Genomic DNA, 18,189 nt, shown 5'->3' with positions numbered 1-18,189 from the left:
CGTGTTTTAAGTATTATTCTGTTAAACTCAATTGGACTATGCCGTGGATCGTGTAGGTGTCAGCCTATTCATGCTCAACAGTATAATTCAAAAAACGTTATAAATGACAAGTGATAAATAAAATACTATATTCGCTCCTGTGTAAAACCCATTTTATGAAACTCGTGAATAGTTGCGGTATCTGACTCGCTTTCGCTCGTCAGATACCACAACTATTCACGAGTTTCATAAAATGGGTATTACACGGGAGCTCGTTTAGTATTCTATATATAGATCACATACCATATATTACATTGTCCATTGCTAACATTCAACAGATCTCATCACTTATATTACATTGTCCTTTGCTAACATTCAGCAGATCACATCACTTAAATTACATTGTCCTTTGCTAACATTCAACAGATCAATCACTTATATTATATTGTCCTTTGCTAACATTCAACAGATCACATCACTTATATTACAATGTCCTTTGCTGACAATCACATCACTTATATTACATTGTCCTTTGCTTACATTCAACAGATCTCATCACTAATATTACATTGTCCTTTGCTAACAGACAGCCTCTGTTGTCTCGTGGTAGAGCGTCCGCCCGGAGAGCAGGAGGTCCGGGGTTCGATCCCCAGCCGCGTCATTCCAAAAGACGCTACAAGATGATACTTTTTTGTTTCCTGTCTGGCGCTCGGCATTAGAAGCTAAAACAAGGACTGGCCGGTTCGGAGTCAGTATACTTTGTCTGAGTGGGGTATTCAAGTTTAACTGTGACATGGTATCTCAGTTGGCTTGCAGCCCCGTAAAGATCCGGGGTAGAATAGCTCTTCAGCAACCCATGCTTGCCATAAAAGGCGACTATGCTTGTCCTAAGAGGCGACTGACGGGATCGGGTGGTCAGGCTCGCTGACTTGGTTGATGCTCATGATATCAATCACTGGATTGTCTGGTCCAGACTCGATTATTTACAGACCGCCGTCATATAGCTGGAATATTGCTGAGTGCGAAGTTAAACAACAAACAAACAAAACACACAAAAAAACATTGTGCTAGCACTATAAATCGGCACCAGTCCAGACTAGTACAAGCAGCCTCACACACACGTGCATGCACGTCACTATATAAGTGCAATAATCTTGGACGCGACGTTAAACCCAATTTCACCTCACCTCACCTCACCTCACCTCACCTTTGCTAACATTCAACTGATCACATCACTTATTTTACATTGTCCTTTGCTAACATTCAACAGATCACATCTCTTATATATTACATTGTCCTTTGCTAACATTCAACACATCAGATCACATATATTACATTGTCCATTGCTAACATTCAACAGATCACATCTCTTATATATTACATTGTCCTTAGCTAACATTCAACAGATCTCATCACTTATATTACACTGTCCTTTGCTGACAATCACATCACTTATATTACATTGTCTTTTGCTGAAAATCAGCAGATCACATCATTTCTATTACATTGTCCTTTGCTGACAATCAGCAGATCACATCACTTACATTACACTGTCCTCTGCTAACAGCCAACATATCACACCATTTATATTGCATTGTCCTTTGGTAACATTCAGCGGATGACATTATGATTATTGTACGTTGAATACGGTGCATGGCATTCTGATCACTGTAGGGCACAAGTCTTGGCTACAACATTGCTGTGTGTCTTCACCACTGTTGACTTGAAGAGCGTTGATTTACCTACAGAAAATAAAATAAATAAGTTCTTATATTAAAACAAAATATGTTGATTTGTTCTTGTATTTTACAAAGAAATGGACAGAAATGTTCTTGAAAATTCAACAATGTTTTGTATACTGAAGATACGTCTGTGTTCTAATGATAACAAACAAAGACTGGTGTGAATCTCAAGAATGAGTGAGTGAAATATTCTATACACCCTGTTGTTTTAAATGTGACATGGCATCAACACACAAAAGGAGTACCACCGAAGGATTTTTTTGTGTTTTTTGTGAAGTAACGAAATGAAGGCCTTCATTAAGACTGGGGAGTCAAGGGTTTACTCAGGGTTCATGGAGGGTGTGTCAGACCTTTTATGTAGACTGGGGAGTCAAAGGTTTACTCAGGGTTCATGGAGGGTGTGTCAGACCTTTTATGTAGACTGGGGAGTCAAAGGTTTACTCAGGGTTCATGGAGGGTGTGTCAGACCTCCATTAAGACTGGGTAGTCAAGGGTTTACTCAGGGTTCATGGAGGGTGTGTCAGACCTTTTATGTAGACTGGGCAGTCAAAGGTTTACTCAGGGTTCATGGAGGGTGTGTCAGACCTTTTATGTAGACTGGGGAGTCAAAGGTTTACTCAGGGTTCATGGAGGGCGTGTCAGACCTCCATTAAGACTGGGCAGTCAAGGGTTTACTCAGGGTTCATGGAGGGTGTGTCAGACCTTTTATGTAGACTGGGGAGTCAAAGGTTTACTCAGGGTTCATGGAGGGTGTGTCAGACCTTTTATGTAGACTGGGGAGTCAAAGGTTTACTCAGGGTTCATGGAGGGTGTGTCAGACCTCCATTAAGACTGGGCAGTCAAGGGTTTACTCAGGGTTCATGGAGGGTGTGTCAGACCTTTTATGTAGACTGGGCAGTCAAAGGTTTACTCAGGGTTCATGGAGGGTGTGTCAGACCTTCATTTAGACTGGGGAGTCAAGGGTTTACTCAGGGTTCATGGAGGGTGTGTCAGACCTTCATTTAGACAGGGCAGTCAAGGGTTTACTCAGGGTTCATGGAGGGTGTGTCAGACCTTCATTTAGACTGGGCAGTCAAAGGTTTACTCAGGGTTCATGGAGGGTGTGTCAGACCTTCATGTAGACTGGGCAGTCAAGGGTTTACTCAGGGATCATGGAGGGTGTGTCAGGCCTTCATTTAGACTGGGCAGTCAAGGGTTTACTCAGGGTTCATGGAGGGTGTGTCAGACCTTTTATGTAGACTGGGGAGTCAAAGGTTTACTCAGGGTTCATGGAGGGCGTGTCAGACCTCCATTAAGACTGGGCAGTCAAGGGTTTACTCAGGGTTCATGGAGGGTGTGTCAGACCTTTTATGTAGACTGGGGAGTCAAAGGTTTACTCAGGGTTCATGGAGGGTGTGTCAGACCTTTTATGTAGACTGGGGAGTCAAAGGTTTACTCAGGGTTCATGGAGGGTGTGTCAGACCTCCATTAAGACTGGGCAGTCAAGGGTTTACTCAGGGTTCATGGAGGGTGTGTCAGACCTTTTATGTAGACTGGGCAGTCAAAGGTTTACTCAGGGTTCATGGAGGGTGTGTCAGACCTTCATTTAGACTGGGGAGTCAAGGGTTTACTCAGGGTTCATGGAGGGTGTGTCAGACCTTCATTTAGACTGGGCAGTCAAGGGTTTACTCAGGGTTCATGGAGGGTGTGTCAGACCTTCATTTAGACTGGGCAGTCAAAGGTTTACTCAGGGTTCATGGAGGGTGTGTCAGACCTTCATGTAGACTGGGCAGTCAAGGGTTTACTCAGGGTTCATGGAGGCTGTGTCAGGCCTTCATTTAGACTGGGCAGTCAAGGGTTTACTCAGGGTTCATGGAGGGTGTGTCAGGCCTTCATTTAGACTGGGGAGTCAAGGGTTTACTCAGGGTTCATGGAGGGTGTGTCAGATCTTCATTTAGACTGGGCAGTCAAAGGTTTACTCCGGGTTCATGGAGGGTGTGTCAGACCTTCATTTAGACTGGGCAGTCAAAGGTTTACTCAGGGTTCATGGAGGGTGTGTCAGGCCTTCATTTAGACTGGGCAGTCAAGGGTTTACTCAGGGTTCATGGAGGGTGTGTCACGCCTTCATTTAGACTGGGCAGTCAAGGGTTTAATCAGGGTTCATGGAGGGTGTGTCAGACCTTCATTTAGACTGGGGAGTCAAGCATTTACTCAGGGTTCATGGAGGGTGTGTCAGACCTTCATTTAGACTGGGCAGTCAAAGGTTTACTCAGGGTTCATGGAGGGTGTGTCAGACCTTCATTTAGACTGGGCAGCCAAAGGTTTACTCAGGGTTCATGGGGGGTGTGTCAGACCTTCATTTAGACTTGGGAGTCAAAGGTTTAATCAGGGTTCATGGAGGGTGTGTCAGACCTTCATTTAGACTGGGGAGTCAAAGGTTTACTCAGGGTTCATGGAGGGTGTGTCAGACCTTCATTTAGACTGGGGAGTCAAAGGTTTACTCAGGGTTCATGGAGGGTGTGTCAGACCTTCATTTAGACAGGGCAGTCAAGGGTTTACTCAGGGTTCATGGAGGGTGTGTCAGGCCGTCATTTAGACAGGGCAGTCAAGGGTTTACTCAGGGTTCATGGAGGGTGTGTCAGGCCTTCATTTAGACAGGGCAGTCAAAGGTTTACTCAGGGTTCATGGAGGGTGTGTCACGCCTTCATTTAGACTGGGCAGTCAAAGGTTTACTCAGGGTTCATGGAGGGTGTGTCAGACCTTCATTTAGTCTGGGGAGTCAAAGGTTTACTCAGGGTTCATGGAGGGTGTGTCAGACCTTCATTTAGACTGGGCAGTCAAAGGTTTACTCAGGGTTCATGGAGGGTGTGTCAGGCCGTCATTTAGACAGGGCAGTCAAGGGTTTACTCAGGGTTCATGGAGGGTGTGTCAGGCCGTCATTTAGACAGGGCAGTCAAGGGTTTACTCAGGGTTCATGGAGGGTGTGTCAGGCCTTCATTTAGACAGGGCAGTCAAAGGTTTACTCAGGGTTCATGGAGGGTGTGTCACGCCTTCATTTAGACTGGGCAGTCAAAGGTTTAATCAGGGTTCATGGAGGGTGTGTCAGACCTTCATTTAGACTGGGCAGTCAAGGGTTTAATCAGGGTTCATGGAGGGTGTGTCAGACCTTCATTTAGTCTGGGGAGTCAAAGGTTTACTCAGGGTTCATGGAGGGTGTGTCAGACCTTCATTTAGACTGGGCAGTCAAGGGTTTACTCAGGGTTCATGGAGGGTGTGTCAGACCTTCATTTAGACTGGGCAGTCAAGGGTTTACTCAGGGTTCATGGAGGGTGTGTCAGGCCGTCATTTAGACAGGGCAGTCAAGGGTTTACTCAGGGTTCATGGAGGGTGTGTCAGGCCTTCATTTAGACAGGGCAGTCAAAGGTTTACTCAGGGTTCATGGAGGGTGTGTCACGCCTTCATTTAGACTGGGCAGTCAAAGGTTTACTCAGGGTTCATGGAGGGTGTGTCAGACCTTCATTTAGACTGGGCAGTCAAGGGTTTACTCAGGGTTCATGGAGGGTGTGTCACGCCTTCATTTAGACTAGGCAGCCAAAGGTTTACTCGGGGTTCATGGAGTGGAGGGTGTGTCAGGCCTTCATTTAGACTTGCCAGCCAAAGGTGTACTAGGCTTGTTAGGACAAGGCCACTAATAGCATACTCCCACGTACCTGTCTGTTTTGCAATCTTTTCAGCCACAAGAAGATACTCATAGAAGTCAAGAGTCTCCGACCTGTTGACATCAATTTCCCTCATGGCCTCCTGAAACAGCCATGTAACCATGGTAACAACTCAAAATGTGCATTGAGACTAAAACTGTTCATCGCAATTATTGGCATGATTGCAGTAAAACAGGAAATAATGTTCAGGTGAGGTGAAATGTAGTTTAACATAGCTTCCACATATATGCACATTTATGTGTGAGTGTGGTTGCTTGTACTTGGCAAGACTAATGTCGTTCTTTTATTGCTAGCCCACTGAGATACCATGCTGGTGTATAACATGGAAACCCCACTCAGACACACTATACTGACTCCGAGCCGACCAGTCCTTGTTTCAGCCCCAGGCTGTGCGTCACGCAGGGTAACAACAAGTACCATCTTTTAGAGTCTTTGGTATGGCACTGCAGGGGTCAAACCATTAACTTTCCGCTCTCTGGGCACATGCTCTATCCACTAGACCATGGAGGCAGTCTTCCCAGGAATCCCCACTAGATTGAGTGATTATGGTTTTACGCTGCTTTTAGCAATATTCCAGCAATATCACGGCGTGGGACACCAGATATGGGCTTCACACATTGTACCCATGTCGGGAATCGAACCCGGGTGTTCGGCATAACGAGCGAATGCTTTAACCACTAGGCTACCCGACCGTCCCTTCCCCACTAGATGTTGATCAGTCTATGTTGACTCTCTGGCATACCATTAGAATCAGGATGTCTTACTGTCAGGTCAAGGTATAGACCTCATATGTTTTTGTTTGTTTGTTTAACGTCGCACTGAACAATATTCCCGCAAAGTAATGGCAGCCTGTAAATAATCGAAGTCACCGAGTCTGATCACATGATCCACTTGTCTGCCTCCTCTGACCATCATAAGTTGCTGGGGACCTATTCTAACCCAGAATCCCCACTGGGACTTATTGAGGCAATAGTGTGAATCTCACCTCTGCCTGTACAGCTGTAAACTGCATACCCAGGGCTTTCAAGGCACCTATCACCTGAAAATAATGTGCAATCTTGTCTTTATGTCAGGTTAGAGAGTGATTATGGTTTTACGCTTCTTTTATGCTGATGTTACGCTTTTTAACAATATCCAACTTGGTACACCCAGCACATGCTTTGAAAAAGTGCTGTATTTTTGTGTGGTGATCCAATATCCTGTTTGTTTGTTCTTTTGTTTGTTTATTTGTTTGTTGTTTAACGCTGCACTCTGCAATATTCCAGCTATATGGCGGCGATCTGTAAATAATCGAGTCTGGATCAGACAATCCAGAGATTGACATCATGAGCATCCATCCACACAATTGGGACTTGCATCAACCGAGTCAGCGAGCCTGACCACCAGATCCCGTTAGTCGTCTCTTACGACAAGCATAGTCGCCTTTTACGGCAAACATTGGTTGCTGAAGACCTATTCTACCCCGGATCTTCACGGGTCTCCAATAACTCAACTACAAGACTACCGCACATCCCCTTATTCGAGTGACAAATAAACAAATGACCTCTGCTTGCTGAATGTGATTGCCGACATATTTCAAAACAAACATATTAATGTTTTAGATAAAAAAGAAAGATAAAAATATCTCAGCTTAAGACTTGATTTCATTCATGTGAATTTATGTGTCTGGCTCAAAGAATAAGTATCAGCTGTATAAACAGTATAATTATTGCAAAGATCACAACACAAAATATAGCTCGTCTTACCTCAGAAAAGTCAAGTGACCTGTCACCATTCTTGTCATATTCCTTGAATCGCTCCCATTGTTCGTCAAGCTGGAACACAAGAAGTGCAGCTGAATGTCTTTGACATATGTACCTTGCTATGTAAACAGTGGTGGGGAAACTATTATACTCCTTTAAGCTACCATTTTAAGGGGAGGGGGGAATCAGGTTTTTTTTCTCAAAAATAAAATAAAGCCCCTGTTTTACTGGAAATAAATTACATATGACTTGCAATCTTTCCATATGTTTGCTTTTAACATTTTCATTCAATGAGCGTCATGAATGTAATGGAAATATTCACTGTTTTCTCATGTGTACCGACCATTCCCCCATTACCGATAGTCGATAAACATATGCCAAACTTAAGAATAAAGTTCGTAAAGTAAAGGAGTGAACAGAAATGTATTTACATGATTAAATATACAGGTTTGAAAAGCAAGTCTGCCTGACCACTCAGAATATTTCTTAAGAACAAGGATATTTTCTACAAATATTTATATGTATGAAGTTCAAACATGGCAAAAAATATTAGTTACACGATATTAAAGCTGAGATGATTGGGGTGGTGATGGTTATAATTTTGATTTTGCGCACTCAGTGTTTGACATCTTAATTCACAGTTGAAAAGGGACATTTTTACGGGACCATATATGGTTCCGTGGCTCTAAGAGGGTGTGAATAGTGAAGGACCAAATAAGGTTCGGTGGCACCAAGAGGTTTAATGCTACTTTGGACATTATTTCAGTTATATATGTCGGATTAATGTAGGAGAACAATCCGAAGCGTTCCAGGTTTACCACTTTCGTGGAAATCACAAACATGAGCTGGGATTCGAACCCATGATCATAGGTTTCTGGCAGACCTAATTGAAATGTAGATGACCTGGACGACCCTGATCCACTAGGTTTAAGATTAGACTATCAGTTTCGGACGATATGATCATGTCTGGAGTTGGGGTCAAACAATATACACGCAATTTGGGAAGGACATCTTTTTTACTAACTTTAGTCCAGTCTCTGACCAATGCAAATGACCCGTCTCTTGGTGCAAAGGTTATACTCACAAAGTCTCTGGCCATATGAGGGAAGTGTTTCTTGCAGGCTGCCCAGTCAACAAAGGTGCCAGTCGGATCAAGCAGACTTGGATTTTCCTCTATATAACAGATGATTCACTTACAAGGTATATAAACAAACAAAACAGATACAGAGACAGGTTACTGGTATTCGTTAGATTCCGATTTGTTTAATATTTGCAACAATCAGTTTCAATGACATAGCCAGAACTCAATGTTAGAAGGAATGAAGAGTGTTTATTGTTCGTTTTGCAGCACTTTGTTTAAGGATCTGAAATTGTGAGGTATTTTTTTAGTATTTTACTCCCACTGAGTCAGTTAAATTAAAAACTTCCAAACAGGTCAAACGAGAAAGGTAAGGGCCCTTTTGTGTTAAAAATACATACACGGATTGTTTCTTTTTTATTTAAATCGTATTTATTTATTCCTAACGTGAGATATTTAGGACACAGAAACACGTGTTTGTTTGTTTGTTTGTTTGTTGTTTAATGTCGAACTCAGCAATATTCTAGCTATATGACGGCGGTCTGTAACTAATCGAGTCTGGAACAGACAATCAAGTGATCATGAGCATCCGTCCACGCAATTGGGATACGATGACATGCATCAACCAAGTCAGCGAGCCTGACCACCCGATCCCGTTAGTCGCCTCTTGCGACAAGCATAGTCGCCTTTTACAGCAAGCATTGGTTGCTGAAGACCTATTCTACCCCGGATCTTCACGGGTCTCCAATACCTCAACTACAAGACTACCGCACATCCCCTTATTCGAGTGACCTCTGCTTGCTGAATGTGATTGCTGACATATTTCAAAACAACATATTAATGTTTTAGATCAAAAAGAAAGATAAAAACATAATAGGAGAGATTCAAGGAATATGACAAGAATGGTACCGGTGACAGGTCACTTGACTTTTCTGAGGTAAGACGAGCTATATTTTGTGTTGAGACTTTGCAATAATTGTTCTTTTGATACCGCTGATACTTATTCTTTGAGCCAGACACATATATTCACATGAATGAAATCAAGTCTTAAGCTAAGATATTTTTTATCTTTCTTTTTGATCTAAAACATTAATATGTTGTTTTGAAATATATCAGCAAAAACACATTCAGCAAGCAGAGGTCATTTGTTTATTTGTCACTCGAATAAGGGGATGTGCGGTGGTGAGGTGAGGTGAAATTGGGTTTAACGTCGCGTCCAAGATTATTGCACTTACATAGAGACATGCATGCACGTGTGTGTGTTTGGCTGTTTTATAGTGCTAGCTCACTGAGATACCATGCCGCAGTTTAACATGAATACCCCACTCTGACACAGAATACTGACACAGAATACTGACACAGAATACTGACTCCGAGCCGACCAGTCCTTGTTTTAGCGCCTTAATGCCAAGCGCCAGACAGGGTAACAAGTATCATCTTTTAACGTCTTTTGGTATGACGCGGCCGGGGATTGAACCCCGGACCTTCCGCTCTCCGGGCGGACGCTCTACCACAAGACCACGAAGGCGGTCGTTTAAAAGTGGAAATGCCATATGTATATATATATTACCTATTGTCTGTTTACCCTTGAGGGGTGGAAGGGGTGCCTTGGTGGTTGGCTCTGTATCGATTTGGGAGGTTTTGCTGGAGAAGAACCCTCGTCTCCTACCCCTGCCTGGGGTGGGGGTCTGGTCAGGTTGATACTCCGTCTCCCGAGGGCTGAAACATCACCAGCTTAGAGAAACCTAGATGTTGAAACATAGTGGTCAATTACATTTAAATATAACTTTGAGGTAAATTCTTTTCTATTTCTTCATAATATCCTGTTAGAGTTTTTTATTTCTTGGTTTTCATTTTTGTATTAAAACTCATGGTTGGTAGGTGAGAGAAAGAATAGAAAAGAAAATATAATTCATATTTCTTAAGTTTCAAAATGGTCTCAATATGTTGTTATGTGAGTAGTATCTCGTCTTGCAACAGTCGTACGACTACGGCCTGTAGGATTTTATTATTTAATTAATTAATTATAGACACTTATTAAATATCTGATGGAAATATGATTAATCCTTTCTTCTCAAGTCGCGTCGTGGCCTGTAAGGATTTTATCATTTAATTAATTAATTATAGACAATTATTAAATATCTGATGGTCATATGATTAATCCTTTCTTCTCAAATCACGTCGTGGCCTGTAAAGATTTTATTATTCAATTTATTAATTATAGACAATTATTAAATATCTGATGGACATATGATTAATCCTTTCTTTTCAAGTCACGTCGTGGCCTGTAAGGATTTTATTATTTAATTAATTAATTATAGACAATTATTATTTATCTGATGGAAATATGATTAATCCTTTCTTCTCAAATCACGTCGTGGTCTGTAAGGATTTTATTATTTAATTAATTAATTATAGACAATTATTTAATATCTGATGGACATATGATTAATCCTTTCTTCACAACTCACGTCGTGGCCTGTAAGGATATCCTTCTGATTTTCTTCAACTTTAAATCCTGAAGACATAAAAGTTAAAAAATGTGACAAACCATGGGATTTTTCCACAAAATCACAGTTTTCCCCAATCTCATTAAATTAAGATATTTTACTTCAGTAGGTTACCTCTATGTCGGAATATTTGAGGACACCTCATTATCGGGTGAACTTTCTAATCTGCCAATCAGCATCAAGGCTGCTACATTCTTGGTACAAGTGTACGAAATATTCAGACAAGCATATCTTTTATAACGAATATAATAGGGGAGTTCTAAATGCAAAAAAAGAAAAAAGCTGTGCTATTATTTTGTTGTTATTGTGGATGTGTAATACATCCTGTCATTTCGGAGCGCCATGGCATCTACACCCAAAAGAGGTACATGTACTTTCAAAAAATGATTGCGTCCTGTGACAGTTTTCTTCAGCTAAGATCCATATTTCTGAATCGAGATGGTAAAGAAATTAAGCCAAATCATTTCAGAAAGCTGACATCTGATTGGCTCAAGACACTCTCATCCTCCATTCAGATTGGGCACTTAAAGTTCATTTCGGGTTCACAGTGCTTAAATATCTAAAGCAGACATGACATGTGACACATGTGGCGTCTCCTTGGGCAAGTGACTTTGTTAGAAATGTGCCTCTGTTCACCCAGCAGTGAATGGGTACTTGGTAGGATGAGATGGCAATGTGGATGTTAACCTTCTATCGCCTAACAGGCAGCTTGGGTTGTATACTCTCCAGGGAGCTGAGAATGTTTTTTGAGTGCATAATGATCCAGTGACCGGGGTAATTATAGCGCTTTGAGCATGCCCTGAGTGGTGTGGAAATATGCGCAATATAAATAGCCTATTATTAGTATTAACATTGATATGGATAAGATATACCCTTGGCTGATTCGTGCCAACAGATACCACGAGATACATTGCCAAGGCTGCGTCAGTATGATAAGATGATCTTAAATTCTGTTAAAGGGGAATACTTTGCGTGATAGTTCAAACTTTTATTTTGGTAATAGTAAAAGAATAAGAGTCCTATCCTAAATTGGCGTTCCTGCCAGACGTATTCTATATATAGTGAGGGAGCAGCTCAGATCAGCTGACTTGGCACAGTCTTGGGACCTAACACCCAAGTTCTCCTACCCCCAGCCCCCCATCCACCCCCCAACCCCACCCCACCAACACCCCACACCCTACCTACCCACCACAACAACAACCACCACCACCACCATTATGATGACTATAATGAATGACCATAATTGTTTTAGTTGAAAAAATGGAAGTGTATCCCTTTAGAGGTATATAAATATTGAAGTAGTACTTTAGAATTTAATCCTTAGGAGTTCCTACCTGAGGTATATAGAGATAGTGAGGCAGTAGTTCGGCTTTACACTTCTCCAGCTCAGCGTTCTTGACCTTGTTATATATAAATGTGACCCTAGAATCCATTCTGTCAATGTCCTCATCAGCCTGCTCGTTTGTCTCAGGGTCTCGATACTTCTCTCCAACTATGCTGAAACATCAAAAGGACTTTCAGGCGGACACAAGCTGTTTTCAATAACTTACAAATCTTGTCTGAAATTGGTGTTTTAATTCGTTTCTTTTTGTTTTCACAATAAACTGTTCTTTTCAACCTGAAGGGTGACCTGTGAAGATCCGGGTTAGAATTGGTCCTCGGCAATCCATGCTTGTCGTAAGAGGCGACTAACGGGGTCGGGTGGTCAGGCTTCTTGACTTGGTTGATGTATGTCATCATATCGCAAGATCGATGTTCATGATATCAATCACTGGATTGTCTGGTCCAGACTCAATTATTTACAGTCCGCCGTCACATAGCTACGATATTTCTGAGTGTGGCGTTAAACAACAAACAAGCTTGAGGGTGGGTTGGGCTCGCAACCTACTGAAGGTCCGTTCTGATTCCTCCAAGCACCCCAAAGTAAGTCTTCTGTAGGTTGTTCAGCGCCTCCTCCAGGAACATCACATCCTGTAGACATAACACCATACTTAACACCACATCCTGTAGACATAACATCATACTTAACACCGCATCCTGTAGACATAACACCATACTTAACATCACATCCTGTAGGCAGATCATCATACTTAACACCAAATCCTGTAGACATAACATCATACTTAACACCACATCCTGTAGACATAACACCATACTTAACATCACATCCTGTAGACATAACACATACTTAACATCATATCCTGTAGACATAACATCATACTTAACATCACATAATGTATACATAACAGCATACTTAACATCTCACCATGTAGACATAACACCATACTTAACATCATATCCTGTAGACGTTAACACCATACTTAACATCATATCATGTAGACATAACACCATACTTAACATCACATAATGTAGATATAACACCATACTTAACATCTCACCATGTATACATAACACCATACTAAACATCATATCCTGTAGACGTTCACACCATACTTAACATCATATCCTGTAGACATAACACCATACTTAACATCACATAATGTAGATATAACACCATACTTAACATCTCACCATGTAGACATAACACCATACTTAACATCATATCCTGTAGACGTTAACACCATATTTAACATCATATCCTGTAGACATAACACCATACATAACATCACATAATGTGGACATAACACCATACTTAACATCACACTCCAAAGGCAGAACGCCATACTTAACATCACATACTGTAGACATAACACCATACTTAACACCATAAGTGCCAAATGATTTGAAGCCATGTTTGTGTACAGAAACATGCCCACATAAAAACAACATATCTAAACTAACTGGTGGAGTCAGGCAACAGTCTATTGAGCATATGTATTGGATAAGGATACCAGATTTATCATGTTCGTCAATCACATCGATTCGCTGTGCAGAGTTGCGTCCCTTGGGCACGCCAGAAACCTATGATTGTGAGTTACAATCCCGGTTCGCCCCGATTATGTTTCTAGGTTTGTCAGCACCATACCCGTGCTCGTGGGTTTCACCGAAGTGGTAAACGTCTTAGACCTGCATCACTTCGGGCTTTCCTCCCACATTAAGCTGACACGCCGTGATATAACTGGACTACTGTTAAAAGTGGCGTTAAACCCAACTCACTCACTCACTCAATTATATAGTAAACAAATTCTTAACAGATATCTCAACAGAAACACAGGCACAGACACAGACACAGGCCACATTGACAAATTCACGTACTGCATGAGATCCATGTGCAGCTTGTCACACTCCACCCTAGTCCCCTGTTCAAAGGAAATGGATTATTCCGTTGCATGCAGAACGTCTACTGTCCCAAACTGTGACGTGAGAGTGTATGCTGTGTTGATAATGACAGAAATACTCACTTTCTCCAGCAGGAAGTTCTTCCTCTTGACGTCCTCCAGGGCATGGCCTGTGAAAGATCATGATAACATCCAGACTTGTTTAGCACATACAGAGTTATTTCCTACAGGGTTAGAGTGAGTGGGTATGGTTTCACGCCGCTTTTAGCAATATTCCAGCAATATCATGGCAGGGGACACCAGAGTGAGTGAGTGAGTGAATATGGTTTTACGCCGCTTTTAGCAATATTCCAGCACTATCACGGTGCGGGGACACCACAAATGGGCTTCACACATTGTACCCATGTCGGGAATCGAACCCGGGTCTTCGGCGTGACGAGCGAACGCTTTAACCACTAGGCTACCCGACCGCCCCTACAGGGTTAGAAATAACAGAGTTCGTAAATATCATGTGTGCCCTATCTCGCTCGGGAAATTTGTTTGTTTGTTTGTTTGACGCCGCCCTCAGTAATATTCCAGCAAAATGACGGCGGTCTGTAAATAATTGAGACTGGACCAGACAATCCAGTGATTGACATCATGCGCATCGATCCACGCAATTGGGATACAATGACATGCATCAACCAAGTCAGCAAGCCTGACCTCCCGATCCCGTTAGTCGCCTCTTACGACAAGCATAGTCACCATTTACGGCAAGCATGTGTTGCTGAAGACCTATACAAATTCTTCCCCGGATCTACAAGAATTTTGACACTCGCTTCGTAAATTCAGTATGACACATATACTGAAAAAATATCTTTATTTACACTGCTGGCATCGATGTTGACTAACAATCAGCGCAGATCTAAGGGCAGTTCATACATTCATCATTCATACACAGAGTCGTAGTAGAAAATAGATGCCCTGTTGCATCCTTGCCAAAAGTATCTGGAAATAGAGTCGTCTCCCTATAGATTCTCGTTTGTGTAGGGTTCGTTTTTTCGTGTTTGTCATCTTTAAACATTTGAAAAGAAATGGTAATTTTTATGTGTTATTAAAGGTTGTTTTTTTAATGGTCAATAGGTCCAATATATCTCCGAAAACTATCAAAATGTTTTGTTTGGTCAGCATTAGTAAACGTGAAACGTCACCCTGGATAGATATATGAGAAACATCATTTGTCCAAACACTGTAAACATACTTAGAGACATATTAAAAAGATGAAACTTGGCAAAACTGATCATCAAGGTTGAAATTAAAGTGTCAAATGTTCTTAAAGTGAAACACAGCACTAGTCTCTGAGAAAATGGCATCACAAGTCAGTATCTCGTGTGTCCGCCATGTGCATTGACTGCCGTCCAACGTCGATACATGGATGAGGCGGTTGATGAAGGCCATAGGCACTTGAGCCCACAATCTGAGGAACTCCTGACGCAGTTCAGCTGCAGTTGTCAGCCTTGGTCGGACGTCATTCTTTAAATCTCGTCCCACAGGTGCTCAATGGGATTAAATTGGGACTGAGGGCAGACAGGTTCTGATGCCATTCTGCTGGAGGAAGTCTCGTGTTGCTCTCGCAGTGTGGACACGGGCGTTATCATGCTGAAACTCGTGGTTGCGGCGACGTGCCAAATGAGGTATGGCGTGTGGTCTCAAGACTTGATCAATGTATCAATGTATCAATGTATCAAGTGCCTCTCCCTGGACCGATGTTCTGGAAGACCACAATCTGCCGATCCTGACGTCGGGTGGTGATCCTTGGTCTTCCACTTCGTGGTCGGTCATCTGCAGTATTGGTGGTCTGGTACCGTTGCTGGAGCCTGCATATGGTCCTTACGTGGACTTGAAATGCATTGGCTACTTGCCGGGTGGTTTGTCCAGCTTGCAATCGTCCAAGGGCTTGGTGTCGCTGATTTCTTGTCAATCCTGGCATGTGGTTGCAATTCAATAACTAATGAATGTCATCCGATCTGGGTGGATTTTTATAGGGCAAGAAAATGGGGGAACGCATGTGCATTTCAATTTGCACGGAACTCACGTGTATCGGGTTACCATGGCCGTTGCCGTGATGCGTGTGGGTGATCGGTTTTATTGTCATCTGCTTTGTTTTTTTATCATCAAATTTCATTTTTCTGGACAAGGTGATGTTAAATTTTAGAAACTTTGACAAAAACTACCCAGATATTTAAATGACAACATTTCATGCAATGTTATTTGGGGTGACGTTTCTTTTGCGGTTCAGTATATATGTTTTTATATACTTTTATGGTATCAGATACTTGGGTGTTTTTATGTAATGTAATGAGGTGAGAATCAAATAAGATATCATATCTGTGTTAAAATTGTTGTTACTCTTAATCCTTCACCTACCATATGTAACTCTGGACCACGTTCGCGCTATTCAGTTCTTCTTGACACTTAAGGATATATACCGAAATGTTGCAATAATAGTACATTAAAGAAGTTGTCATCGATAAATTATGTCTACTTTATTAATATGTCGTCATATTAAACTGTTAAGGATAAAATTTAATAAGAATCCTACCCTGACAACTGAAAAAGTAGTTGATGACAAAAACCTACTTGCAGCGACACCTGATGGTGTTTTCATTTCCTCTTTCAACTTCAGTATACGATTTTGTTCTTCAAGTGTCTGAAAGTAAGAATTTCAGTGTAGCATCAAATGACAATTCTAGAACTATACTGCGGGGCAAAAGAAAGTATACACGTATGTTCGATGTTTGGAGAAGATGGAACCAAACAACTAATTGTTATTCAATGGTGATGTATTTGATATGGGTATCTTAGTTGAGTTTTGGACCTTAGTTTGCAGTGTTTTGGACCTTAGTTTGCAGTGTTTTGGACCTAAGTTTGCAGTGTTTTGGACCTAAGTTTGCAGTGTTTTGGACCTAAGTTTGCAGTGTTTTGGACCTAAGTTTGCAGTGTTTTGGACCTATGTTTGCAGTGTTTGGGACCTATGTTTGCAGTGTTTGGGACCTTAGTTTGCAGTGTATTGAACCTAAGTTTGCAGTGTTTGGGACCTTAGTTTGCAGTGTTTTGGACCTTAGTTTGCAGTGTTTTGGACCTAAGTTTGCAGTGTTTTGGACCTAAGTTTGCAGTGTTTTGGACCTTAGTTTGCAGTGTTTTGGACCTAAGTTTGCAGTGTTTTGGACCTAAGTTTGCAGTGTTTTGGACCTAAGTTTGCAGTGTTTTGGACCTAAGTTTGCAGTGTTTTGGACCTTAGTTTGCAGTGTTTTGGACCTAAGTTTGCAGTGTTTTGGACCTTAGTTTGCAGTGTTTTGGACCTAAGTTTGCAGTGTTTTGGACCTACGTTTGCAGTGTTTTGGACCTAAGTTTGCAGTGTTTTGGACCTAAGTTTGCAGTGTTTTGGACCTTAGTTTGCAGTGTTTTGGCGGCTGCTTTCAGCTAAGTAACGTTTTGATAATGCCTAACAATTTGGTCAAATTTAATTTTCAAGTACCGTATATACTTTCTTTTGCATGACACTTAAGAAATGTAGATTTATTTCTAATGGAAATGAAAAAGAAATTTATTTTATATGATCAAAGAAACTGAAGTCCTTTCCTTTGAATTGAGGGAAATAGTATCTGAAATGAAGGTGATTCCCATCTCAAAAGGATATGAGTGAGAGTGTAGTTTTTGGTGATAATTTCAGTTATATCATATTGTGCCACCTTATATTAGGAGGAAAGCACAGGCATGGCTGTGTAAATGCAAGGTCCACAATCATAATTTAAGACTTAAGTTATGTCCGAGGGATGCAACTCAGTATAGCATAAACCACTGAGCTTTCCGAGTTGGGTTTAACGCCGCTTTGAACAGAATTCCAGTTTGAAGTGATGCAGGTCTCAGACGTTTACCTCTTGGTGAACCACGCGAGCATGGGTATGGTGCTGACAAAACAGGAAACATAACTGTCGCGAACCGGGATTCGAACCCACGATCCTGGATTTCTAGCTGCCCAAAAGACTGTGCGGTACCTCAGACGCCTGGGTTACTTGTACTCACGTTATGACATAAATGCCATAAAAATGAAGTGCTTAGTTTTCTGCTGGGTCATCACCTGTAGCTTCTTGCTCTGTGATGTGCTCACTCTCTTCAGTTCCTCTAACTCTTCATATGCTTCTAGAAGTCTGAAAGGGAA

The 18,189-nt window shown here is 41.7% G+C and overlaps 1 protein-coding gene across 1 annotated transcript; it reads right to left on the bottom strand.

Moving 5' to 3' along the window:
• Window positions 1-1,644: 1,644 nt before the first annotated feature.
• LOC139447532 (uncharacterized) lies at window positions 1,645-12,714 on the bottom strand. The gene is made up of 9 exons (XM_071228937.1): window positions 12,638-12,714; window positions 12,084-12,246; window positions 10,711-10,757; window positions 9,810-9,958; window positions 8,246-8,334; window positions 7,165-7,233; window positions 6,405-6,458; window positions 5,411-5,501; window positions 1,645-1,721 (listed from the first exon to the last, which is right to left on the bottom strand). Exons 1-9 carry the CDS (start codon window positions 12,712-12,714, stop codon window positions 1,645-1,647), a joined length of 816 nt encoding a protein of 271 aa, XP_071085038.1.
• Between the last annotated feature and the right edge of the window lie 5,475 nt (window positions 12,715-18,189).

The sequence above is a fragment of the Haliotis cracherodii genome, unplaced genomic scaffold, assembly GCF_022045235.1.
Source record: "Haliotis cracherodii isolate W230 unplaced genomic scaffold, xgHalCrac1.p SCAF_7, whole genome shotgun sequence".
Taxonomy (NCBI): domain Eukaryota; kingdom Metazoa; phylum Mollusca; class Gastropoda; order Lepetellida; family Haliotidae; genus Haliotis; species Haliotis cracherodii.
This window is presented reverse-complemented; position numbering and strand designations above follow the sequence as displayed.

What these genes read in the sequence shown, in the direction of transcription:
- LOC139447532 (XM_071228937.1), bottom strand. Translation starts at nt 12,714, where the DNA reads ATGTTCCTGGAGGAGGCGCTGAACAACCTACAGAAGACTTACTTTGGG. An exon ending in ACTATCTCTATATACCTCAG is followed by an intron (nt 10,758 to 12,083) that starts GTAGGAACTCCT and finishes TTATGTCTTCAG; the next exon opens with GATTTAAAGTTGAAGAAAAT. An exon ending in ATATCCTTACAGGCCACGAC is followed by an intron (nt 9,959 to 10,710) that starts GTGAGTTGTGAA and finishes GTGATGTTTCAG; the next exon opens with CCCTCGGGAGACGGAGTATC.